At 42.2% G+C, this 26,420-nt stretch overlaps 1 protein-coding gene and 1 pseudogene across 2 annotated transcripts in view; one reads left to right on the top strand and one right to left on the bottom strand.

Annotated features, from left to right (window-relative positions):
* Positions 1-26,420, top strand: part of LOC124805175 (ankyrin repeat and death domain-containing protein 1A-like) — a 683,180-nt gene that overhangs the window by 338,578 nt on the left and 318,182 nt on the right. For both annotated transcript variants that reach the window (XM_047265662.1, XM_047265661.1), the window contains exon 3: positions 20,257-20,360. In XM_047265662.1, the coding sequence (XP_047121618.1) occupies positions 20,257-20,360 (104 nt within the window). The remainder of the gene's footprint in view (positions 1-20,256; positions 20,361-26,420) is intronic.
* LOC124709514 lies at positions 21,824-21,941 on the bottom strand (annotated as a pseudogene).

Raw genomic sequence — 26,420 nt, 5'->3', positions numbered from 1 at the left:
TGGACTGCTGTAGAGTTGGCATGGCTCAATATTTCTGCAGGCGACTTCCAGCGACTTGATGAGACCATACCATGTCGTGTTGCTGCACTACATGGCCCTAAGGAGTTCGACACGATATTAGGAGGTATCCCACGACTTTCTCCAATTCAGTGTATAGCAATACATGGGGATGAACGACTGTAGCAAAGAAAAATTCTATCTACAGCACGTCACTTGCAGTACTGTCAAGAAAGCCATAATGCGGATTAGATCAGCATCTACTGGACATGATGGTATCACTATCCAGATGGTAAAACTTATTATTGACCAACTACTGCCCTCTATAACAGACATTTTCAACGATTCATTAATCACGAGTGTTTTCCCTGAGGCCTGGAAACTGGGACAAATTAAGCCACTGCCTAAAAAGGACATCGCCACAGCACCCTCTGACTACCGCCCCATCTGCCTTCTTCCTGCACTATCAAAGGCCTTAGAATATATAGTTCATGACCAGCTCACCAACTACCTAACTACTAACAACCTACTAGACGAATACCAATCAGGTTTCCGTAAACATCGAAGCACAACATCCGCTCTGATAAAGGTGACAGATGACCTGAAACTTGCCATGGACAGACAAGAAGCGACTATTATTTGCTTCTTAGATTTCAGCAAAGCATTTGATACTGTCGACTTCGACATCTTACTAGCCAAACTTAGTGGTCTAAATTTCTCACCAAGCGCAGTGCAATGGTTTCGCTCATACATGACGTCTCGTCAGCAACGCGTCCTGTCTGGGAATGTAAAATTACAATGGCGGCAGGTAGTGTCAGGCGTTCCCCAAGGCTCAGTATTAGGTCCTATACTCTTCTCTCTTTATGTCAATGATGTGTCATCGGTCCTGACCTATTGCAAATACCATATGTATGCTGATGACCTTCAGTTGTACCTAAGTGCGAAACCAAGCAATCTCAAGAAAGCTATTGAAAATTTCAATACTGACCTCGATGCACTGTCAAAATGGGCACAGGACATAGGTCTAAAACTAAACCCATCTAAAACCCAAGCGGTACTTGTTGGTCACTCTAAGCTCATTAGCCCAAAACATCGGGAATCCGTACCACCTCTTATCCTAAATGGAACAAATATTAACTTCTCTCCCTCAGCAAAGAGTTTGGCAGTAATAATAGATGAAAATCTAAATTGGACAGAGCACGTAACTGCAGTGTGCAAAAAAGCATCAGCATCCCTTCATGTCCTACAAAAATACAAAAAACTCTTCCCTTTCCATCTGAAAAAGATATTAGTACAAACGCTTATACTCCCAATCGTTGACTACAGCGATATTATCCTACAAGGCCTCTCTCAGGAAAATTTCCGACGTCTAGAACTGGTCACGAATACCTGCGTCCGATATATCTGTGACGTTCGACTTTTTGATCACATTTCACCAGCATATGCAAAATTGTCCTGGCTGCGTACAGACAAACGCAGAGATTTCCATACACTCTGTCTCATCTTCTGCCTTATAAATGTATACTGTCCCTCACATCTCTCCTCGTCCCTAACGCTCATGTCGGAACAACACGACAGAAACACACGTTCCCATTATAATAAAATCCTCTCCGTTCCACTGCATCGCTCAGTCACCTTCTCCAAGTCCTTTACAGTAGCGGGAACCAGACTCTGGAATAACCTCCCTCGTTATGTTAGAGAACTTAAAAACATGACCAGCTTCAAAAAACAGTTAATGACGTATCTACTTAAGCAACAGTAATGCCTTCCTCTGTACATGAGTGCACTTCACATCATTACTTCCCTCTTTCCCCCTCCTTAAATCTCCCTTACCTAAAACTCGCTATACTAGTAAACATCTACTTTACACACCAAGATATTAATGTACATCTGCACAAATCTTCACTACTACTGCCAATCTTTCTCATGTTTGTCATTATTATTTATTTTTTTTACTGTTATTATTATTGCTTTCACCATACTCTGTATGTATAGCACCTGATGTAAAAATACTGCCAGCATTTACTTTATTAGGTCTTAGTCATGTTTATCATTATTATTTGATTTTTTGTTTTACTGTTATTATTATTGCTTTTCTCATAATCGGTATGTATAGCACCTGTTGTAAAAATACTTCCTCATTTACTTTATTAGGTCTTAGTCACTAGTCTTTATTCATATTGTCACTAGAGTAAGCTAATTTTCTCATTTAAACTATGTTCATGATGTAACTCTGATGTGTGAAATGCTGCATGTGTGGAACACTGGTCCGATGTAAGAGAGGGCCTGATGGCCCTAATCTGATCAGGTTAAATAAATAAATAAATAAATAAAATACTCTCACTCTACAGTAATAACAACACACGAAAGCTCAGGTGGTATACTAGTAGAAGTATGATTTCCAGATAGTCCTGGCCTAACGAACGTTTGAAACTATGCTGTGTTTACCTTTTTGTTTAGATATGTGGATCAGTATTATTTTTGGTCCTCCCAGGATCATATGATGACATCTCTTTTACTATTCGAACATGGTAAGGGTCTCAGACCGACAGGCTAATACTCTTAAACACGCATACTGCTTACCGAGTTGGTTATATAGATTTTTGTTACGTAAGGGGCACGGGACACTCTTTGTGTATTTTAGTGTACTTGTCAAAATACACTACTGGCCATTAAAATTGGTACACCAAGAAGAAAAAAAGCAGATGATAAACGGGTATTCACTGGACAAATGTATTATACTAGAACTGACATGTGACTACATTTTCACGTAATTTGGGTGCATAGATCCTGAGAAATCAGTACCCAGAACAATCACCTCTGGCCGTAATAACGGCCTTGATACGCCTGGGCATTGAGTCAAACAGAGCTTGGATGGCGTGTACAGGTACAGCTGCCCATGCAGCTTCAACACGACACCACAGTACATCAAGAGTAGTGACTGGCGTATTGTGACGAGCCAGTTGCTAGGCCACCATTGACCAGACGTTTTCAATTGGTGCGAAATCTGGAAAATGAGCTGACCAGGGCAGCAGTCGAACATTTTCTGTATCCAGAAAGGCCCGTACAGGACCTTCAACATCAGGTCGCGCATTATCCTGCTGAAATGTAGGATTTCGCAGGGATCGAATGAAGGGTAGAGCCACGGGTCGTAACACAGCTGAAATGTAACGTCCACTGTTCAAAGTGCCGTCAATGCGAACAAGAGGTGACCCAGACGTGTAACCAATGGCACCCCCTACCATCACGTTGGATGATACGCCAGTATGGCGATGATGAATACACGCTTCCAATGTGCGTTCACCGCGATATCGCCAAACACGGATGCGACCAACATGATGCTGTAAACAGAACCTGGATTCATCGAAAAAATTACGTTTTGCCATTCGTGCACCCAGGTTCGTCGTTGAGTACACCACTGCAGGCGCTCCTGTCCGTGATGCAGCGTCGAAGGTAACCACAGCCATGGTCTCCGAGCTGATAGTCGATGATGCTGCAAACGTCGTCGAACTGTTCGTGCAGATGGTTGTTATCTTGCAAACGTCCCCATCTGTTGACTCAGGGACCGAGACGTGGCTGCACGATCCGTTACAGCCATGCGGATAAGATGCCTGTCATCTCGGCTGCTAGTGATACGAGGCCGTTGGGATCCAGCACGGCGTTCCGTATTACCCTCCTGAACCCACCGATTCCATATTCTGCTGGCAGTCATTGGATCTCGAGCAACGCGAGCAGCAATGTCGCGATACGATAAACCGCAATCGCGATAGGCTACAATCCGACCTTTATCAAAGTCGGAAACGTAATGGTACGCATTTCTCCTCCTTACACGAGGCATCACAACACCGTTTCACCAGGCAACGCCGGTCAACTGTTGTTTGTGTATGATATATCGGTTGGAAACTTTCCTCATTTTAGCACGTTGTAGGTGTCGCCACCGGCGCCAACCTTGTGTGCATGCTCTGAAAAGCTAATCATTTGCGTATCACAGCGTCTTCTTCCTGTCGGTTAAATTTCGCATCTGTAGCACGTCATCTTCAAGTTGTAGCAATTTTAATGGCCAGTAGTGTATAAATGTCTGTGTGTGCAGTTGTGTAGAGGCGTATGCATAAAAAAATGTATGTAGTGCTGGTATGTAGCTGAATGTGCCTCTGTTCGTTTTCCTGTACGTCGCGTCAGAAGGCAAGCATCATAATTTCTTACTATATTTAAAAGATATCTAGATTCATTACATTAGTACAGTAACAAAATTTTTAGGGGTCCCTCTGGTTCACCAAGCATTGAATATGAGATTTTCCCTCCAGAGCAACACATGCCAACCGTTTATTCCTTCCATTTCAATGCATAATAGAACCAAAATTTTTGATCTATCCCCCTATGATGACTAATTTATGATTAATTAGTCATTTAATAAACCATAATCAAACGCTGCCTCACCAAAATCCGCCCACGTTCCACATGTAGATGCATGTCGTGCAGCATTTAAATGACTCCGTTTTTGTGAGTCTTCAAGCGTCTTGGAAACTGTAAGACACGAGTGGCGTTCAGCGTCTAAAACGCGACGAGCTTATGATTGTTCTATTGTCTCTGTAGCTCTTATGCTCTCCTGAAGTTCTGCATCCAAGTACCGGTGCTCCGAGGTTAGTTGGATTCGAGTAACTTTCGCAGTTCGGGCTCTCTTAGAACGCTGTATCCGTCGAATCAGACTTACGTGTCTTATCGTAATATTTTTAAATATGATACTCAGACTCAACGTCAGATTTTATTGTGTCTCTACAAAAGCTCTCCAGCAGTGCCAGATGGTGTAGCAACTTATAAACCGCGCACAGAGTAACATTAGATTTGCACTGTTGTGGAATAATCTATAGACAGTAAGACTCGCCGACCATCGCGCCAACATCTTTTGCATGTCACTCACATATGTATATCATCGGTTCACCAATAAACAGAGTTACTTTCGCATTTAATAATATTGTTATTAGTGTAGATTAAACATAGTGAGCCGGCTGCGGTGGACGAGCGGTTCTAGGCGCTTCAGTCCGGAACCGTGCGACTGCTACGGTGGCAGGTTCGAATCCTGCCTCGGGCATTGATGTGTGTGATGTTCTTAGATTAGTTAGGTTTAAGTAGCTCTAAGTTCTAAGGGTCTGATGACCTCAGATGTTAAGTCCCATAGTCCTCAGAGCCATGAACATGATGAGAATTCAATAAACATTGTATTGATTACGTGGAATCATATTACGTAGAAGATATCAACCAATAAAAGCATTGTTTTTCAAGCATAATAAAGTTGAAAAGTGAAAGAGTAAATAGCTTTTTCAAAGAATAAATATTCTTATTTTGATTCGCTTAATATAAAATCAGTAGGTATCTTGTACTATACACTGTAAAGTTTTCTATTTTTACCTTCATCGTTCAGGCTATCTCATACCAAATTTCAAGGATATCGGTCCAATCGTTTAGTCGTGGAAACGTAACGGATTTACTTTCGCATTTATTAGTACGGAAGTATGGATTGGTAGTGATTAAACACGTTGAGAATTGTATAGTATTATATTCTAGCTGTTACCCGCGGGTGCACAAGTATATTGGTAAAATGAAATGAAATATGCGCATGGATTTATTGGCCGGGAGGCCCTGGTCGCGATGTTCTTTTTATTTGACACTACTTGCGACTTGCACGTCGATGACGATCAACACAACACACACATCCGGTCGCGAGCGGAAAAAAACCCAAACCGTTCTGGAATCGAACCAGGGAGTCTGGGGAACTAACCACATGACCACGATCTGTTTCCGCAAACACCAGTGCGACGTAGAAGCTGTGAGGAACCCATTTGCTCAGCGGCTAAAATGCAACGCGTATGTGATTGATATTTGTATGGAAGTACAGATTAAACACGGAGTAAATTGTATAAGCGTTGAATTTATTACGGTGAATCGCATTATGTAGAATATATCAAACAAGAAACGCATTTTCACAAATATGGCAAAGTTCAAAAATTCAAAGAGCAAATAGTTTTTTCAAAGAGTAATTATTGTTCCATATTTCGCACTTCGCTTTATGTTCTTCAAATCAATAAGTATGTTGTACTACACACTTTCTAAAGTAGCCTATGTTCTTCCTCAGCGTTGAGGCTACCGTCATTCCGCATTCATCAAAGTCGGTTCAGCGTTTCTTTAAATACATTTTTCTTTACTTTTTAAACAATTCTTTATTCATAACAATGTTACTGATACAATGAAAAGCCATTGATACAATGATAAGCCACTACCTAACTAATTATTGGTTCCTACACAGTACAATGTTATTCAAAGTGTAGCTAATGTCTAGCAGAGTTGTTACGGTTGATTCCAACGGGCAAGCTAAATTTACTGTACTATTAACTCTACTGAAAACTACAAATTGACTTTTTTTACTGTACTACACTACCTGCAGCGTTACAGATGTGACAGCTAACCATAAATCTGCTATTCAGGCCGTGCCAACCGAACTAACCGCAGTGTCCCTGGAAACTTAACTTTCGCTGCAGGATACTAACTACTGCTGATAGATGACTATTCCTACTAAGACTAATCTGTTTCTATAACTGAAAAGACTGGTGCAATTTCCTTCTCACTTGTAAACGCACCTCCCTCCTATTCCGTGTCGTGACGTATGCCGTCCGTAACGGCGATAGCCAGCCCACGCCCCGCCGGTACAGGGCAAGTGCGCGGGTGCTTTTCTTTTCATTTTCTGCTGTTAATTGTTATATCTCAAGTAACTCTTCACAATCGTAGCTGATACCCCGTTGGCCAAAAATGGTTCAAATGACTCTAAGCACTGTGGGACTTAACATCCTGAGTCCCCTAGACTTAGAACTACTTAAACCTAACTAACCTAAGAACGTCATACACAGCCGTGCCCGAGGCAGGATTCGAACCCGCAACCGTAGCAGCAGCGCGGTTCCACACTGAAGCATCTAGAAGCGCTCACCCAAAGCGGCCGGCGCCTTTGGCCAGGCTGCTAAGGTTTTCGGAGGTCTTTTGATGTCTGATCAGGTGAAAGGTGTTCGGATCAGCTGCCACATCGTCGGGTACGGGGCACTCATAGACCACATGATGAGAATTGGCCTCCAAGACTCAATAGTCACACGAGGGCGTAGCTGCTTCCCAAACCGGCACAAATATGTCGGATAGGGCCCATGTTCCGTGAAAAAGTGCAAGAGTCCTCTGCTGGGTAGGAAGTACTGAAGCTGCATCCGTTCCCTAATGCCTGGAAATAATTGATATGTTCTTCGTTCTGTCTCGTCGGTCTCCCACGTCTCATGCCAAAGGTCGTTCACTGGCCTTCTAATCGCAATTTTGTTTCCTACTTGAACCCCCAAGATCTCTGCTGTCTTTTCAATTCTGCCCCTCTACACCCAGTAAAAGGCTGCTTGCTCTCGCACTTTGATGTCGAGTGGGAAAAGGCCCCATTAACACTAGCAAGGCCCCTTCCGGATTTGTCCTGCACGCCCCAATTGAAGTGATAGCATGTTCTGTTGCACTGTTCGCACGGTCATGGCAGGCATGACCCTCGTGAACCTGTATGCCCAAACTCCAGACCTGAAACTCACGATGTAAGTAAGGATACTGTTGTAATCTAATTTAATTAGGTTCGCCGGGAGCTGTAATCTCTTCTGTTAGATTCCGATGAGGTTATTAAGTACTTCCAGCGATCTCTGTGTCACGGTCTCGATGTGTGTGGCGAAGTTCCACTTTTCATCAACGACGACACCCAGGTATCGTGCCTCACGTCCCCGAAGAACTGGTGAGCCTTTGATTACTGCTGTTGGATTTCTGATTAAGTGTCCTCACTAATCTGATAGTAAAGACATTGGCCGCTATATCTTCGGTTCCTGGTCCTCACGGCTTCGGCCGCCAACCAACAGGAGTATGTCGTCTGCTTAGGCTATCACTTGTAGCACGTCGTCTCTACGTTGTAGACTGTCGAATAATGACTCCATATTAATCTCATAAAATAGTAGGACAGATCCCTGCGGACATCGTTATCCTTTTACTAATACACCAACTAGTGAACGATAGCCAGACCTCCTTTTCCTCGCAACAGCTCGTCGGACAACCGTTTAGCGGCCGTGGAAACACTTTCTCCCGTGCCCGCATCTCGTGGTCGTGCGGTAGCGTTCTCGTTTCCCACGCCCGGGTTCCCGGGTTCGATTCCCGGCGGGGTCAGGGATTTTCTCTGCCTCGTGATGGCTGGGTGTTGTGTGCTGTCCTTAGGTTAGTTAGGTTTAAGTAGTTCTAAGTTCTAGGGGACTGATGACCATGGATGTTAAGTCCCATAGTGCTCTGAGCCATTTGAACCAACTTTCTCCCGCAAGCAGGAGAAGGTCACAACATGTTCTCAAACGCGCCACTGATGTCGTCCATGAAGACGAATGCTTCGCCAATATGCTGCCGATATGGTTGCACTATCCGTCGCAGAATGGCATTCACGTATTGTACAGCCATTACGGCGCCTTCTATGACCACCAGCGGCGTACGACGGCCCCACATAAAGCCACCCCAAAACAGCAGGGAACCTCCACCTTGCTGCACTCGCTGGCCAGTGTGTCTAAGGCCTTCAGTCTGAACGGGTTGCCTCGAAACACGTCTCCGACGATTGTCTGGTTGAAGGCATATGCGAAACTTACCGGTGAAGAGAACATGATGCAAATCCTGAGCGGTTCATTCGGCATGTTATTGGGCCGATCTGTACCGCGTTGCATAGTGTCGTGGTTTGCAATGATGGACCTCGTCACGGACGTCGGAAGTAAAGTTGCGCATCATGCAGGCTATTGCGCAGAGTTTGAGACGTAACAAGACGTCCTGTGGCTGCACGAAAAGCAGAATTTAACAAGTTGGCATTGATGTCAGGGTTCCTCCGAGTCATAATCCGTAGGTAGCGGTAGTCCACTGCAGTAGTAGCCCTTGGGCGGCCTGAGCAAGGCATGTCATCGACAGTTCCTGTCTCTCTGTATCTCCTCCATGTCGGAACAACATCGCTTTGGTACACTCCGAGACGTCAGGACACTTCCCTTGTTGAGAGCCCTTCCTGTCACAAAGTAACAATGCAGACGCGATCGTAGCGCGGTATTGACCGTCTAGGCATGATTGAACTACAGACAACACGAGCTGTGTACCTCCTTCCTGGTGGAATAACTGGAACTGATCGGCTGTCGGACCCCCTCCGTCTAATACGCCCTGCTCATGCATGGTTGTTCACATCTTTTGGTGGGTTTAGTGTCATCTGTGAACAGTCTAAGGGACTGCGTCTGTGATATAAGTATCCACAGCCAACGTCTATCTTCTGGAGTTCTGGGAACCGGGATCATGCAAAACTTATTTTGTATTAGGATGGATTACATCGTAATTGGTCCCGTGACGGTCTGGCGGCATCACTCGTTGTTCAGTGACTATTTACCATATTTTAAAGTTTAAAATACTTTCAAATTTGATAAGAATATTTACTCCTTGTTAGATGACCGTTTTGGAACAGGCTTTTACGATTTGAAAACCTTACTTTTTCTGGACAACTTTTTTTAAAATTTCAGATAAAGATTACATCACACTTATGTGAGTAAATCGTAACATTTAAAAGTGGAATAAAAAATACTTAAAACTTCCATTACAGGACTGGATACAGACGAAATTGCAAACAGTGTTACAAGGTACAACATTCTTCCCTATCCCTTCACTGCTCATCGAGAAACCATAATTTTTTAAAAATAATTTACACATTAAGAACTCATATTCACTGCTACATGTGAAAGGTAGTAAACTACAGTGATTGGTAGCTTCCTATAGCAGAGAAAATCCGAAAATTAGTTTAGAAAATTGTTGAGTTTAGCAAAAGCTTTCAAATTTAAATTTATTCTTTGTCTATTTCTCATATCACCCACCCAGCCGTCGTTAGCAGAATGCGTAAATACAAATCGCAGCTAATTGTTCCAATTTTCATTGTTAATATATGCAGTCTTCATTTAGATTTGTTTGTTACACATTGTTTTAATTGAATTACAAAACATTTTCTAATAAACTGTCAAAACTGCTCCAAGTAGGTCTTCTTCAGAAATTATAATTACGTGTTGTCGTTTGATTCACGCACACCCAAAGACTCCGTCTAAAACATATTCCTTTAGGTTTGCCCTACTTTTGCATTTAAGTCCCGTATTCCTATCCTGTAGTGAGATTTGCTGACATTTACTAGTTTTTGCAACACTTCGAAGAAAAAAGCATGTTGATGAGGAGTCTCAGTTATTTGTGTGGAATATGATTTGTTTATTTACAATACAAGTCGTGCTATTCTGTCTGAGATTCCTTAAGTATCCGTAATACAGTGTTTAATTATGTTGTTTACAATATGGCTTACATCTGTACTTCCTCCCTGCTTTAAGAAATTGAACGAAAGTATGAAAACACCAAAACACGACGCATTACCAGGCCTAACACCACGTGAGAAACCCATTTTTCAAGGAAACTTATATCATTTTTCCCGCAAAATAGTGACAGTACATCTCCGAAGCAGACCACCAGGCCTTAATGATATTGAGTTCTGATGATCTGGTATCCAGTCGACCAGCGACAGCTCATCCTCGTGCTCAAAAAACCAGTGTTGGACTATGGGAGCTATGTGAACAGCGGTCCTATCGTCTTGAGGAACACAAATTTGCACTGGGGAAAGAAGTTTGTACCATCGCATGGATCTGATCAGCCAAAATGGTCACACCATCCTTGGCAGTAAGGCGACCTTGCACAGTAACCATGGGACCTGTGGAATAGCATGATATGGCTGTCCACAAAAAGGGCCAGACCGCCATTTTGTTTCACACTTGGTACGTAAATTTGGCCAGAAGCTGGAAACAGTGTGAAACAAGACTCATTCGGGAATGAAATGTTCCATCTGCAGCAGAGTGTGCGCTGATATGAAACTTCCCGGCTTACTACAATTGTGTGCCGGACGGAGACTCGAACTCGCGGCCCTTATCTTTCGCGTGCAAGTGCTTTACCGGGTGATCTGCCCAAGCACGACGCACGACGCTCCTTCGCAGCTCAGTCCCGCCTGTACGACGTCTCCTTCCTTCCAAACTGCACAGAAGTTCTCCTGCGAAACTTCCAGATCTAGCACTCCTGGAAGAGAGGATACTGCGCAGAATTGGCTTAGCCACAGCCTGGGGAATGTTTCCAGAGTGAAATTTTGGTCTGAACCGGAGTGTGCGCTGATATGAAACTTCCCGGCAGAGTGAAACTGTGTGCCTGAGCGAGAGTCAAACTCGGGACCCTTGCCTTTCGCGGGCAAGACTCATTCGACCAAATGAGTTCCTTGCATTGCTCCATAGCCCGGGTTTCATGGCTTCGGTACCTTTTAGAGAAATTTGCATCGTTCATCAGTGGTTTTGCTATTCCAGCTCGTCCTGCAGTTCCATGTTTATGGAGCCCCCTCCGCGTTGTTTTGGTGCTGACAAGATTCGCGAGAGCGACATTCGGTTCTACAGTGATCTTTGCAGCCGTCGTCGTCTTATTTTTTTGTCCCAATGTTATTCAGTGACCGTCTGTCACGGCCACTCAACACACACATCGTCCGTGCTCTGACTTAGCAGATTATGTTTTTCCGCTTCCCTCTAAGAGCCATAAAACCACAATATGGTGTCTCTTGTAACAATAAACACTTTGTCTTGCTTGGTAACGGTAGCGCCCACAAACTGCCCACGTTCGAATTCACTTGAATCCGACATAATTAACTCATCTGCACAGAACTCTGTTCTGACCACGGGTGACACTTGCAATGTATTGAGTTCTTGTCCAATTAAAACAGCGCACTTTAATTTACGTTCATGTACGCATTTCTCGCTGTTTTCCATATTTTCGTCGAACGCCTCTATTTCCCTGTTACAAATGTTTTGTCTTGATGTTAGTTCCATTTGGTTTTGTAGTATAGGCACAACGTAACTTCGCGCTTTTGCAAATGCCTAAGAACTCAGTCGTCATCAATAGATTCAATACATCCTGTAATTCATCTCCACTTTCACTGAATATTGCAAAGTCATCTTATCATTGATCTCTTTCATGCTGAATTTTGATCCCGGTCTCGAATCTTTCTTAAATTTCCCTATTGCTTCTTCGATTCGTAGATTCAACAGTTCGAAAGACTGCATTTCTGCCTTACATCCTTTTTGATCCGAGCACTTCGTTCTTGGTCTTCCATTCTTACTGTTCTATCTTGCTTCTTGTGCATTTTGTATATTACCCGTCTTCCCTATAGCTTACCCTCATTTTTCTCAGAATTTTGAAGCTCTGGCACCCCCTTTTTCCAAGTCGACAAATACAGTGAACGTAACTAGATTTTTCTTTAGTCTTGCTTCCATTATCAACCGCAAAGTCAGAACAACCTCTCTAGCATCTTCCCCTTTCCTAAAGCCAAACTGACTGTCTTCTAGTAGGTCTTGAATTTTCTATTCCATTCATCTGTATATTATTCTAGTCAGCAACTTGGCTGCATGCGCTGTTAAGCTGATTGTGCCATAACTACCGCACTTGTCGCCTTCTGCTTTCTTCGGGACTGTGTGGATGATGTTTCTCCGGAAGTCAAATGGTACAGCAACGTGAATAATCGTTTAGTTGCCATCTCCCCCAGTGATTTTAGAAATACCAATGGAATGTTATCTATCCGTTCTGTCTCTTTTGATCTTAAGTCAGGCGAAGCTATTTTAAATGACGATTTTAATACTGGACCCCTATCCCTTCCCTGTAGATTCCAGTTCCTTCTATCACGTCAATTCTTCCCTCTCGTAGAGGCCTTCAGAGTATTCTTTCCACTCATCCGCTGTCTCCTCTGTATACAACAGTAGAATTTCCTTACCCTCTTAATGTTACCATCCTTGATTTAAATTTCACCGAATGTTGTTTTGGTTTTCATGTATGTTGAGTCCGTCCTTCCCACAATCATTTCTTTTTCGATATCTTCACATTTTTCATGCAGCCATTTTGTCATCTTTTCCTGCACTTCCTATTTTTTACGTTCCTAAGTATATTTCTGTATTCTTGAATTTCCCAAAATTTTTTTCTAGCTCATTCATTCGTCGATCAGCTGAAGTATTTCATCTGTTATCACTGGTATCATCGTACCTACCTTCTCCGTAACTACAGTTTTCTTCCCAACTTCTGTGATTACCATTTTAGAGACGTCCTTCGCCTCCAACTGAAATGCCTACTGAGCTATTCGTTAGCGCATTATCTGTAGCCTAAGAAAACTGCAAGCGTGTCTCGTCGTTCCTTAGTACATCCGTATCCCCACTTTCTTGCGCCTTGGTTCTTCCTCACTAGTCTCTTAAACTTCAGCCTACTCTTGATATTACTAAATTGGGATCTAAGAATATATCTGCTCCTAAGAATGTCCTATAACCCAACATCTGATTTCGGAATCTCTGACTGATTATGATGCAATATGACTGAAATATTACCGTTTCTCCCCGCCTTTTCGAAGTATACCTCCTCTCGTTGTGATTCTTGAACAGAGTATTCGCTATTATTAACTGATATTCAATGCGGAATTAAATTAGTCGTTCTCCTCTCTAGTTTCTACTACCAAGACCATATTTTCCCGTAACCCTTACTTCTACAATCACATCCCAGTTTCCCATGCCTATTATATTTTACTCTCCTTTACATAACTCTTTCAATTAGCTCATACACTTCCTCTGTCTCTTCAACCACTGCTCGTTACAACGGCATGTGTACCTTAACTATTGTTGTCAGTGTTTGTTTGCTGTCGATTCTGATGAGAACCACTGTATCTCGAAACTGTTCACAGTAACTCACTCTCTGTCTTGCCTTCCTATTCACAACGAATTCCATTCCCGCTATACAATTTTCTCCAGTTGCTGATATTTCCGTGTACTCGTATGATCAGAAATCCTTGTCCTCCTTCCATTTCAATTCACTGACCACCACCATATTTAGATTGAGCCTTAGTATTTCCTTTTGTAGATTTTCTAGCTTCCCGACTCCTGATACTCCACGTCCCAACTCTTAGACCGTTACCCTTTCGTTGGTTATTCAATCTTTTTCTCATGGTCACCTCCCACTTCGCAGTCTTCTCCCAGAGATCTGGATTGGGGACTATTCCGGAATCTTTTGCCAATTGAGAGATCATGATGACCTTTTTTCGATTACAGGATATATGTCATGTGGATACACGTGATAAGTCTTTAATGCAATGGTTTCTAATGCCTTTTCATCCTCATGCCGATGTTCATTGCTGTTTCTTCCGCCTTTTAGGGGCAGTTTCCCACCCAAAGTGGAAGACAGCGCTCTGAACCAAAAAAATGGTTCAAATGGCTCTGAGGTCATCAGTCCCCTAGAACTTAGAACTACTTAAACCTAACTAACCTGAGGACATCACACACATCCATGCCCGAGGCAGGATACGAACCTGCGACCGTAGCGGTCACAAGGTTCCAGACTGAAGCGCCTAGAACCGCTCGGCCACAACGGCCGGCCGCTCTGAACCTCAGTCCGCTTCACTTTGACAAGGCCGTTGGCAGAATGAGGGAGGTTTCGTATGCCGGAAATCATAGGCTACCATTGATGATTAGATATATTCGGAATTTATGCAGTGGCGAGGTTCGAATCAGGGACCTGAGTACTATTCAAAGTCGCTGCCACTACACCTGAAATTCACGAGGAAGTAAACTGTATTCGAGTAGTTCCAATCTGTCTCTGAACAATGCAACGACGTCTCCGTGAACAGGGTTTAAAGGGAGAACAGTCGGCAAAAAACCATTACTACACAAACAAAGTAAGGTGCATCGATTGCAGTGGGCACAGTAGCATAAAAACTGGAGCGACCAGCACTGGTCCAAAGTGTTACTCATGGAAGAATTTAGGTTTGAAATATTTGGAAGGAGGATCAGTATGTGACACCAACGGTGAAGCATGGTTGGGGATGGATGGGTGGGGGTCAGTTGTGCTGTGGGTGTTTTCTTGCAGGTGATTAAGTCTGTGATCCAGTGGGAATTAATGGAATATTAAAGAAAAGATATCACATGATCCCAATCAACAGTACAGTCCCATCTGGAAAAGACTTATTCGTCACGGGTTTGTTCCGCAACAGGTCAATGGCCCTAAACCTGCTTGCAAATTGTGCATGACAACACATAAGAGAACTGTGGGGAACTGAAGAATATGATTTGGCCAAGCCAGTCACCTGACTTAAACCCTCTTGATCTCTTATGGGATGAACTGGATAGGGAGGTCAGAAAATTGCGGTGATCGTATACTGAAGATCTGTAGAATAATTTAGAGATGCGTTGGAATGGACAAAATTTTGTCTCCAGTATTCCAAAAATTTGTGCAGCTGTTCTGAGGACAAAGGGTGAACACTTTGTAGACGCAAAAATCTAAAACATGTAACAGAGGGAGCAAATACTGTATTTATTTTGTTGATGTATTAAGTTTTTACGGTGTGTTTGTATACTGAAATTACGTGTATAACTTTTTTTATGGGTGAACGAAAACTTTTGACCGGTGGTGTGCATGTTTGAATTTCTTTGTTCTTAATCTTTTCATGGGAAATTCCTTGACAGTGCAACACTTCCACTGCAGATGTGCTGCCAAGACTGATATGAATCCTTAAAGAACCATGTATAAATAATGTCATCAATCTTTTCGGTTGTTTCCTTATTCACCCATTACCGAGCAACATAAAAAGCCGATACAACGCACTGGTGGATGGATTTCATCGCAGGTCATCAATACATAAACATAGCAACAGTATATGTTCCAGCCATCTGTCCCCAATTCCCATAAGGACGATCCCTCTGCTTGATGCACGACGGTTTCGCAACAGTAGTTTACCATTTGACTAGGAAAATAGAAAACACAAGCTGTCTTGCTGATCCTGCATTCAGATTCACATGACAGAGCTACTTTAGTATAAGCTGAAGAATACAGCCAAGCTATATTGTAGGCGTCTATATCTATACTGAACGTCAAGTACATCAGTCGATAACAGAAAACAAAAACATTTTCTTTGCTAGAAAAGAGGACAAGAAGTGTAAAATTTGAAGGTAGATAAAATGTGTTCTGCAGGATTGAGACGCTCACAAAATCTATGGATGCAACACAGTGAAACATGCAGTCTCAAAACTACGAATTGTGTATTCCAGTTGTCGTGCTGCACAGCAATTTGATTAACTGAAGAGACGAGGGTTACGTTGGTGCTGTCCAGTAGTTGATTCTACAGGACGATTTGAGGACGTTTTTCGGAGATTTCGCAGTTTCATCTAGTCGTATATTGTCTCTGGACAAAACTGTACCTAACCAACCGACAGATGTATCACGTTCCAAATAAGTTATGTTTAATTTCGGTTCTGCAAGTCTACATTGTAAGTAGAAATCACAATACTACAAAGTACAAAACATCTTTAATGTGAAGTTTTATACACAAACAATTTGTTGTAGATCGCATCAAAGTCGAATAAGCCTACTGATAAGATTTTTCCTTGTTAAGCCGCTTCAAGAGGTATTAACATGGCATTTTTGATGAAGTCCAGCAGGATCTTCACAATCATTTTGACTTTCTTCTTCCCATTTCTGATTTTCAGTTGTGAGTTTCAGTCTAACATTATTGAAGGGTTAATAAATTATTTCTGAAAATAGTTGCTAACTTTATTTTATAACTTAATGGATAACCTGGATTTAATTCTCTTCTCTTAGTTACAGTCCTGAGTTTGGCATGCAGCCTTACGCCAAGGTCCTCTTCCGTCCGCCTTCCTCTTCATTTCTGCAGGTGTAGTGCATCCTACATCATTCATAATTTGTTGCATGTACGATATCCCTGGTCGTTCGCGGCGATTCCTTCCCTCAAACAGAGCTATTGTTCCAGTGATGTTGTTGAATCTTAAAATGTGTTCTATGAGTCTGTTTCTTCCCGCTTGGATGTGACTCCACAGAAATCTGTTTTCTTCTACTCTGCTCAGGACGTCTGGATTGGTAACGCAGTCTCTCCAGCTGATGTTCGTCATCTTACGTAGCACCAAATCTCCAACGCTTTCATCCGTCTTCTGTCGTGTTTTGATATTATCCAAGTTTCACACACCAAAAAAAATGCTTTCATGATACACTACCTTATTCCGAGACTGACGATCTGGTTGGTGAATAAGTTATTTCTCAAATTAAATGCGTTTTTGGTCTGCTGTAATCTACTCACAGTTTATTTCCGGAATATAGCATTCCTCTGATACTTCTAATTCTTCTCTTCCAATTCTTCTTCTCGGAGGTTTATATTTTACTTCACTACTGCATGCCATAACTTTAGTCTTTCACCTACCTACTCCTTTACGACAATCATTACAGGAAATGCTTTCCATTGTGCTGAGGACCATCTCTAGATCTTGTTTCGTCTCCGTGACCACAGCAATTTCATCTGCGTAATGCAACAAGTCTGTCTTTTACCAATTAATTTCGATCCCCATGTCAGCAGTTACGCTGGTCTATAGTTTCAGGATATACTTAGAAGGAGAGACAGCATTGGTCGTATTTTTTTGTTTTATTAACCGCAAAATCGATTTTCGGTCACTTAGTGACCATCCTCAGTGCTGTAATACATAATTTAAATTGGTAGACACTGGTGTCAACAAGCTTAGAGCGATCACATAAATTGAGAACTGAGCAATTTATGTGATCGCTCTAAGCTTGTTGACACCAGTGCCTACCAATTTAAATTATATATTACAGCACTGAGGATGGTCACTAAGTGACCGAAAATCGTTTTTTCGGTTAATAAAACAAAAAAATACGACCAATGCTGTAAGTATATCCATTATCTGGTCGTGGTGCACAGGACACTCCATGGAGTCGCCAATCAATAGTTTCCAGGATGTAAGCATTGAATAAAAGAGGAGAGAGCATATCCCTATCTCACGCCGTTTGTAATATTTGATTCTTGTCCCTCATGAAAATTCCTAATCACAGCCGCCGGCCGCTGTGGCCGAGCGGTTCTAGGCTCTTCAGTCCGCAGCGCTGCTGCCACGGTCGCAGGTTCGAATCCTGCCTCGGGCATGGACGTGTGTGATGTCCTTAGGTTAGTTAGGTTTAAGTAGTTCTAAGTCTAGGGGCCTGATGACCCCAGATGTTAAGTCCCATAGTGCTTAGAGCCATTTGAACCATTTGAACCTAATCACAGCCACTTTGTTCTTATAGAAGCTGAGTGTCACATGAGTGTTTTAGACCTGTTTTCTTCAGCATTGTGTACATCTCTTGCCAGATAACATCAAATGCTTTTTCCCAGTCTACAAAGACAATATAAGTTGGTTTACTTTTTTAAATTTGATTATGTGAAGATATAACTTCAGATTGTAGAATCAAAAAGGTGACATACGTATTCATATTAATAATATAAAATATGTACTTTGAATATACTATTGAAATACGCTTACCGGTTAGACACCTATCAGAGTATGTAACTTGAAAATAATCAGTAGAACTATTAACATTTGGGATGCAGTGCGTGTTCCGTATTTCTTGTCAGATTTGGTTCTTGAGGCACGACACGTTTTCAAACTCGCCTAATTAGTTAAAAAAATGGTAACTTTTGAATCTCTCTGAAAAATTTCTGCGAGCGCCCAAGACCTGTTCTATTATTTAGCAGGCAACGCTGGCTATGGGCGGAAACTTTCAATACTGCCCCGAAGTCATCTGATTTCCACCGATTCCTTCACTACGAGAAAAGGGCCAAGTTACATTCGGCGTATAGTACTTCCGCTACATCTATGATAAATCTTACTGTATACGGTTTGAGGATATTTAACCGCTCATCTACTTCCAGTAACTCATATTCGGTGCCTACAGTTATGCAGAATAATATTCACAAATAATTAAAAATTACAAGCATTTGGATTTCGGTGGTCCAGATAACTGTCTACTGTACAAAGATGAAGTTAGCGAAGCAAGGTGCAGGATCGAAACTTTGCGTGTCCCATGGCCTAAAACCATTGCTTCAGTTCCCCCAGTACACTAGTTCAAACATTCTTTCACTCGGTAGTCAATACCAACGTTGCAGGAGCTCCATACTGTCAAAAGGGAATCCAATAACACCATGCGTGGTAAGCGATAGTAACCTACCTGGACCCTGCCTGTTTGTCGAGACACATAAACACAGTTGATCATGACTCAGCAGTGCTTGCATCAGTCTTCGCCCATGTTTGAGTAATTCCAGTTCCCAATGATACCAGTTCGTATGTCGATTTAATCCCATCACAGCGACTGCAACATACCCTAGTCAGCTAGTTGTTCTCCTTGTATCGAAAATGTGATTAAGGTATTCCCCTCTTTCTCCATTATTTGTTACCTATGATTCACCTTATAACGTACTGGTCTTCCCGTTTCAACTTTAAGCAATTTATGAGGCCATAGAGCTGTTTAGGGAAGGACAGTTACTCTTCACATATCTTCGTTTCTCTAAATCAGCACTGGACTCTAACTGCACGATTCATTTGGTAAGGACACACATGTTTACAGGAATAAATTCATAAATATTCTGCCACATACCTTGCTGGTTTAGCTCACCTGGAAGAAAGCATTCGTCTTATAATTAGGTGATTAAGGAATGTCTATCAACTGACGAAACACAAAAACTTTTTGATGAACCCTAGACTTCCGTTTCTGTAATAGCATCATGGTTGACAATCCCTTTTTCACTGGTGCCACTTGACAGTTTTTGAAACTGGGTTCCACCTATACTTCCACTTATGTGAAACATATGACTGACAGGAGATAATTAATCAAAAACTACATTTTCTCTGTGTCCTACGAACAATGATTACAGAAAATGCTTTCCATTGTGCTGAGGACCATCTCTAGATCTTGTTTCGTCTCCGTGACCACAGCAAATCACATCTGCGTAATACAACATGTCTGTCTTTTACCCATTAATCTTGATCCCCGCGTGAGTGTGAGTGACCATTCCATTTCACATCCCCACAGTTGTATGTGCTAACTGAGTCCAGTTGTGAATTACTGAAATGTTGCCATAAGATACTAAGTTTTAGTTGATTCTGAAATTAAATGTCCCAGTGAGTAAGTCTGGTCCAGAAGGCTTTTATCAGTTGCATATATTGTCTGTACCTAGTGAGATGGTACCTTTTATCTGAATGCAGTATTTTAACACGTACCACTGACTTAATGGACGGTATCTCGAGATAAGACAAACTCCAACACTGGTCGCCTTTTTGATTTCAGTGCTGAAGAACGAGCTGATGCTGCACGAGGCGGTGATCAAGAACGACGCTGAAGGAGTCCGCAAAGTACTCAAGGAGCCACTCGACGTCAACTCAAGGAACAACGTGAGTTTTCCGACTCACATCTCATTACTTCCAAATCAACATATATCGTACACCGCTTTTGCTCAAAATAGCGTGCAACGATAGTTACAAGAAAGAGCAAGATGTAATTGAAATATTTTGATTACCTCTGAATGTAAAACCGTTTGCTATAGTAGAATATTTTTACTGTACATTTCAATATTTTTCCATATAAATCTCCTGTAAAGGTCACTGAACAGCCAAATAAATTGATCAGAAAGTAAGGTAATAGTACGGATATTGAACCTCAGGTTTAATCTGGAATTGTAAATTGCTCAATTTTTTTAATGATCACTACGTGCAGTGCTGGTATTAAGAAGTAAAATGTTCCTTCAGTTGTTGGAGGGTTATCATTAAAACAGAACCAAACATGATGTACAGCGCTTTTTATTAGAGCGTATTTCGTCTGGATATGTTTAATCTTTCTGAGAGATTCCTGCGTTACTTGAATAATATTATGAAGCACCAGCTAGCTCTTGATATGCAATTTGTGCTTTTAATGGGGTAATGAGTAACCTTTTAAACATCGCGCATGCAGCAGTGCAAATGGCAATTTTTCCACAGGTACTTCTGCCGCATATCTTTCCGCCACCCTTGCAACGTGCCTAGAGACATTCTCCAGATTTACCACGACGATGGGCGGATGATACACGACCCACATATCAGTGACAGTATTTTTACTCGTACGGCTGCATGCCCCAAATTTAAGGAGTTAACCATAGCTCACCATTGAACTTTCTGCAAGATGGTCAGAAACAGTCTGTATAGCTTCTAGGAGTACCACAAGGTAGGCTGTGCTGAAAAACAATTATTAAGAAAAAAATTCGATACGTAGCTCCGTTTCAGAGTTAATTTTCATTGATGGCAGCCAATCAGAACTTTGCGAGCATAGATTCAAGTGGCTCGCCAGACGCAATTAGTGGCAGCTGATAGCTCTGGAGACTGCTCAACCCTTGGCTCTCGGTCTATCGTTCCTTGTCCACTATTTTTTATCACTGTCTTGTTCGGTTTTAGGAAACCACGCGAAGCACACGTCTGGCGACACCGTCTCTGGCGGGCCTCTTCAGTTAGCGCGCGCAACGGCCTGACTGCCTAATTTCAATGCTGATTAACTCGGAAGCGGCTTAACGCAACCAATTTCTTTCTTGACATATGTTTCCTAGCACAACCTACCTTGCAACAACCTTACAAGCTTTTCAGTTGTGCCGATACCGTACATCTCTTCAATACTCTCAATGCTTAAGCACTCCGTCTTCAGGCCACAAGTGGCCCATTGGGACCATCCGACCGCCGTATCATCCTCAGTTGAGGATGCGGATAGCAGGGGCGTGTGGTCAGCACACCGCTCTCCCGGTCGTTACGATGGTTTTCTTTGACCGGAGCCGCTACTATTCGGTCGAGTAGCTCCTCAATTGGCATCACGAGGCTGAGTACACCCCAAAAAATGACAACAGCACATGGCGTCCCGGATGGTCACCCATCCAAGTGCCGGCCACGCCCGACAGCGCTTAACTTCGGTGATCTGACGGGAACCGGTGTATCCACTGCGGCAAGGCCGTTGCATTCTTAATGCTTAAGGCATGATGATAAAAAATTATTGTAATAAGAATTCCGAAACTGAGCTGCTTTGAGGATAGATTGTCAATTCATATAGTTTCTTCTAATTAATCTAGAGCTCGTATTTGTCTCTAACACCGCTGCATTCAAAAGCCGTTTTATGTCAAACCGCAACGGTCGGATGTATCACGGGTGTCTATACCAATTACGTAATGAGATAGACGATATTGTATTCAATCGTCACGTCATTTCGTGTACTGAAGTCCGTTAAAAGCATTAATTTTGCTTGTGCTGCTCGTTACATACCGTGGGAATTAGAGAAGTGTGATAGGAGGAACAATATTTTTGGTCAGGTGGGTTCAGTTTTCCAACTGGTAAAGCAAATAGTGTTAGCGTCTCCTCCCTCTTCTTCTTCTTCATGTATGCACATATTAATTCTGTTCGCTGCTTTATGTTATCGACCAAGATATCCTTCTTCGCCCTTTCCTTTTACCATCGATCTTCCCTTCTAGTATCAGTTGTGGAAGGACAAGTTTGATGCTCCCCAAGACATATCATGGCTCTGCAGCCTTCTTTTTTCTTGTACCTTCTCGCTGTTGGTGTATTCGTAACAATGCATACCGATGTATTGTTAGTTATTTTTGCATCCTGCGATAAATCCACATATTAAAAGCTACTACTTTCTTTGCTGTTGACATATTTACTGTCCAGTCTTCAGAATCCATAGAAGTAGCCACCAGATGTAGCATCTTACCAATCGAACTTTAAGGTTTAGGTCCAGATTTGTATTTGTGAGAGTTTTCTTGAAATTTACGCGTTCTGGGCGTTCTTTGCGCATTTCTTGTCAAGTATTTACATAGCCCCATACCTGAGAGGTATCGAGTGTCTTCCGAAAAATAAATACCAAATAGTGATGTCGGTCAACAACTATGAACAGCATAGTGAAGTATTACTGTGGCGACGATACTCACAAAGCCAACATCCATCAACAGTAGTACAAGCGTATATGTTTACAAGCACCATAATTAATGAAGAGGAGAAAGAATATATGATGAAATAAAAGAAATTATTCAGACCGTTAAGAGAAATAAAAATGTAATTATTTTAGGTGACCAGAATTCGGTAGTAGGAAAGAGAATAGAAGGAAGAGGATGCAGATTAGTTGAATTTTGCGCAGAGTGCAACCTAATCGTAGCTAACATTTGGTTTTATAAACGTGAAAGAAGGTTGTATACGCCTTAGAGAGATGGAGATAGCGGAACGTGGTTAGAATGAGATTAAGAAACTAGGTTTTACACCGCAAATATATTTAGGAGTAGATGAGGATTCTGACCATAACTTAGGTTGGCTGTGAACTACAGATTAAAACAGTAAATTACAGAAAAGCAGGAAAATGAGTATACATACTTACGGAAAAAACTGCGCAATACCAAAGAAATAATGACTGTAGAGAAATGAAATTTCGGGAATACACTAGTCTGGGTAGCGCGTTTAAGTGACTAACATTGCAAGATTTCAGGTTAACGTAAGCGCGAGATAAGCCGTTGCAAATGTGAAATCCTGATAAACTAATAACAGGTGTAGCCGCCAGAGTGTTGATTGTAATCATGCAAAAATGCATCCACTGTGTTGTAGATGTGCCAGGTGTCAGTTTGGGGGATGGACTTCCATGCCTGTTCCACTTGGGCGATCAATATAGGGCTGCATTCCTCCCAATTCTTTCAGCAATATTGCAGAAGGAGCCTCCAGCTTCTCGTAGCCCTATTGAGCAACCTCTGCCAAACTCTGTGAGGTGCTGACAACGGAATCTTTTTCGGCTTAAAGGAACTCTTGATTAACATCAGCTCACTACATCCAATCTCAAAGGCAACTAACGCTCACGACTATTACAGCATAGGCCACTACCGCCACTCTTAGGCTACTGGCACGAAATGTTAATGGACATGACCTTTCAGATGTTGCAACACGCCCAGTAACTTCGTTTATGGCACACAACTCTTCTTAGTGTGGTGATTTTTTTCTCTTCAGTGTATGACCCCTCTGACTTGAAAGAATCGACCGTTGGTGGGAGTTTCAAAGATATCAGTACATAACTATTGAGTGAAACAAGGCGAAACGAATACAATGGGAGATGTATGGATAACTTTGAGAGGCGAAATTGTGGAGGAAGAAAAAGCAAAAAGAGAAATACAAACGGAAATCCTGCGATAATGTAAGAGATACGGCACACAACTGAAGAAATTAGAAAATGATCAGTAGAGACGGTGAGAGAAAATGGTCGCTACTAAACAAAGAAGGGGAGGCCGAAAGATGTGAATATTACTGAACCCTTATCAGCTTGATAAGGTTGCAAAATAATAGTACGCATTTTTAGAGGAGAATACAAATACAGGTGAGAAACTCTCTTGAGGAACATCACTTTGGGTTCCAAAGAAATGTAGGAACACACGAGGCAATACTGACCTTGTGATCTCTCTAATAAGATATAGAAAATATACATGTACAATATTGGTATATTTAAGGAGAGGTCCGTAGCTCGTGGTCTTGCGGTAGCTTCTCGCTTCCCGCCCACGGGGTCCCGGGTTCGATTCCCGGCGGAGTCAGGTATTTTTCGTGACTGGGTGTTGCTGTGCCGTCATCGTCATCCTCATTCATCCCCATTACAGTTGGAGGAAGACAATGGCAAACCACCTCCACTAGGACCTCGCCTAGTACAGCGGTGCGGGTCTCCCGCATCGTCCCCTACGCTCCTCGGAGTATAGGATCTCATCTCTCGACTGTGTTCACAGCACACTTTGAAATTCTGAAGCTAGGAGGGCCAGAACACAGCCAGTGCAATGTAAACTGCAATCCGTATAGAAACGAGATTGCTGTTCAAAGAGTTGAGGGCATGAATGTGAGACAGTAATTGAGATGGAATGGAGATAAGGTTGTAGCATATTCCCCATGTTATTCAGCCTGTACAATGAGCAGGGAAGGAAGGAAAACTGAGAGGAACTTGAAAAGGGAAATGAAGATCAGGGGAAAGAATTAAGAGCTTTGAGGTTTACTGATGGCATTGTAATTCTGTCAAAGACGATAAAGGACTTAGAACAGCAGCTGAATTGAGTCGTATAATAGGGGTTTAAGGTGAACATTAAGAAAAATAGAATGTTCATTAGAGAATGTGTTCCGGCGTAAAGTCAAGCTCCCACACGCCAGTCGGGAACGACGGTGCAGAGAGGGCTGTGAAGGAGACGTCAACCAATCGCACAATGACCAACCCCTACAGCAGCGGCCTCTGTGAGAAGAAGACATAAGCCTCGACCAGTCGGGGCGCACTTCTACCGTAACATCGAGATTAGTCACTTCAAGACCAGCGACTTAGGAATTGTATATACTGAAGAACGTTACTTTGTCTCTCGCCCTTTGCTTACGACACATCTGATTAACACAAAGTATTGTAATCATTTCCTTTTGTAATAAAATTCGCTAATACGATTTGCTTGAATTTTTGTCTAGCGGTCAGAGAAAGCAGGTTTCCTATGTACCCCCTATTTGTCGAGAAGACAGGATTCAACAGAATGTAGATGTATTAAAACTGGGAATTATATCTGAAAAAGACACCCAAGAATTGGTAGATGAGATCTGCTATTTGGGCAGCAAAATAACTAGCTTTTGGCCAATGTAGAGATAATATAAAACGCAGACAATAAGTAGTTTAAACAGTAATAGAAATTTAAGCCTTAGGATTTGTTTTCTAAAAGATTTTGCCCTGAAATGAAACGTGAAGAATAAACGATGCAGAGAAGTAGATATTACAAACTTTTCAAACATGGTATTAGAGAAGAATGTCGAAGATTAGATGGGTATTTTGTATAACTAATGAAGAGACACTGAGTCAAGGAGAAAATTACATGTGGCCAAACTTGACTGAAAATGGGGAGCGTCTGACAGGATACATTCTGAGGCGTTAAGGAATAACCAGTGAAGATAGAGGAAAGCATGAGGCGTAAAATTACTAGACGCAAAGTCGTAGACTACAGTAAGAAGATTCAGGTGGATGTAGATTGCTGTAGATATGCAGAAATTAACATATTTACATGCGATATACTTGTCTGGAGAGGAGCATCAGACCAGTATTCGGACTAAAGACAACAACAACAATGAATTAACTAACGAAAAGCCGATTGGGTGGAAGTCTCGCGGCTATAACGCACGCACTCTTAGCAGTGTGTGTTGCGCTAACTTATGGCTTTACAGGTTTACTCGGAAAAATTAATTGACGAGCTCGAATTAACACCCTGCACTGCTGCGCTACTAAATCAGTCAAAATAAGGGTCGTCAGTCCTTCAATGACCCGTCACTTATTAAGGAAAGATTATCTAGGTGTTGCCGGTCCGCATTTAGCTCTTTTTTACGAGAGCCATCATCCATTATTTTACAAGGCTTATATCTCTTCTGTCGCTACACGACGGCAGCTCCTGTAGTGATAAGACAGTGAGA

Source organism: Schistocerca piceifrons, chromosome 7 (assembly GCF_021461385.2).
Source record: "Schistocerca piceifrons isolate TAMUIC-IGC-003096 chromosome 7, iqSchPice1.1, whole genome shotgun sequence".
NCBI lineage: Eukaryota > Metazoa > Arthropoda > Insecta > Orthoptera > Acrididae > Schistocerca > Schistocerca piceifrons.
This window is presented reverse-complemented; position numbering and strand designations above follow the sequence as displayed.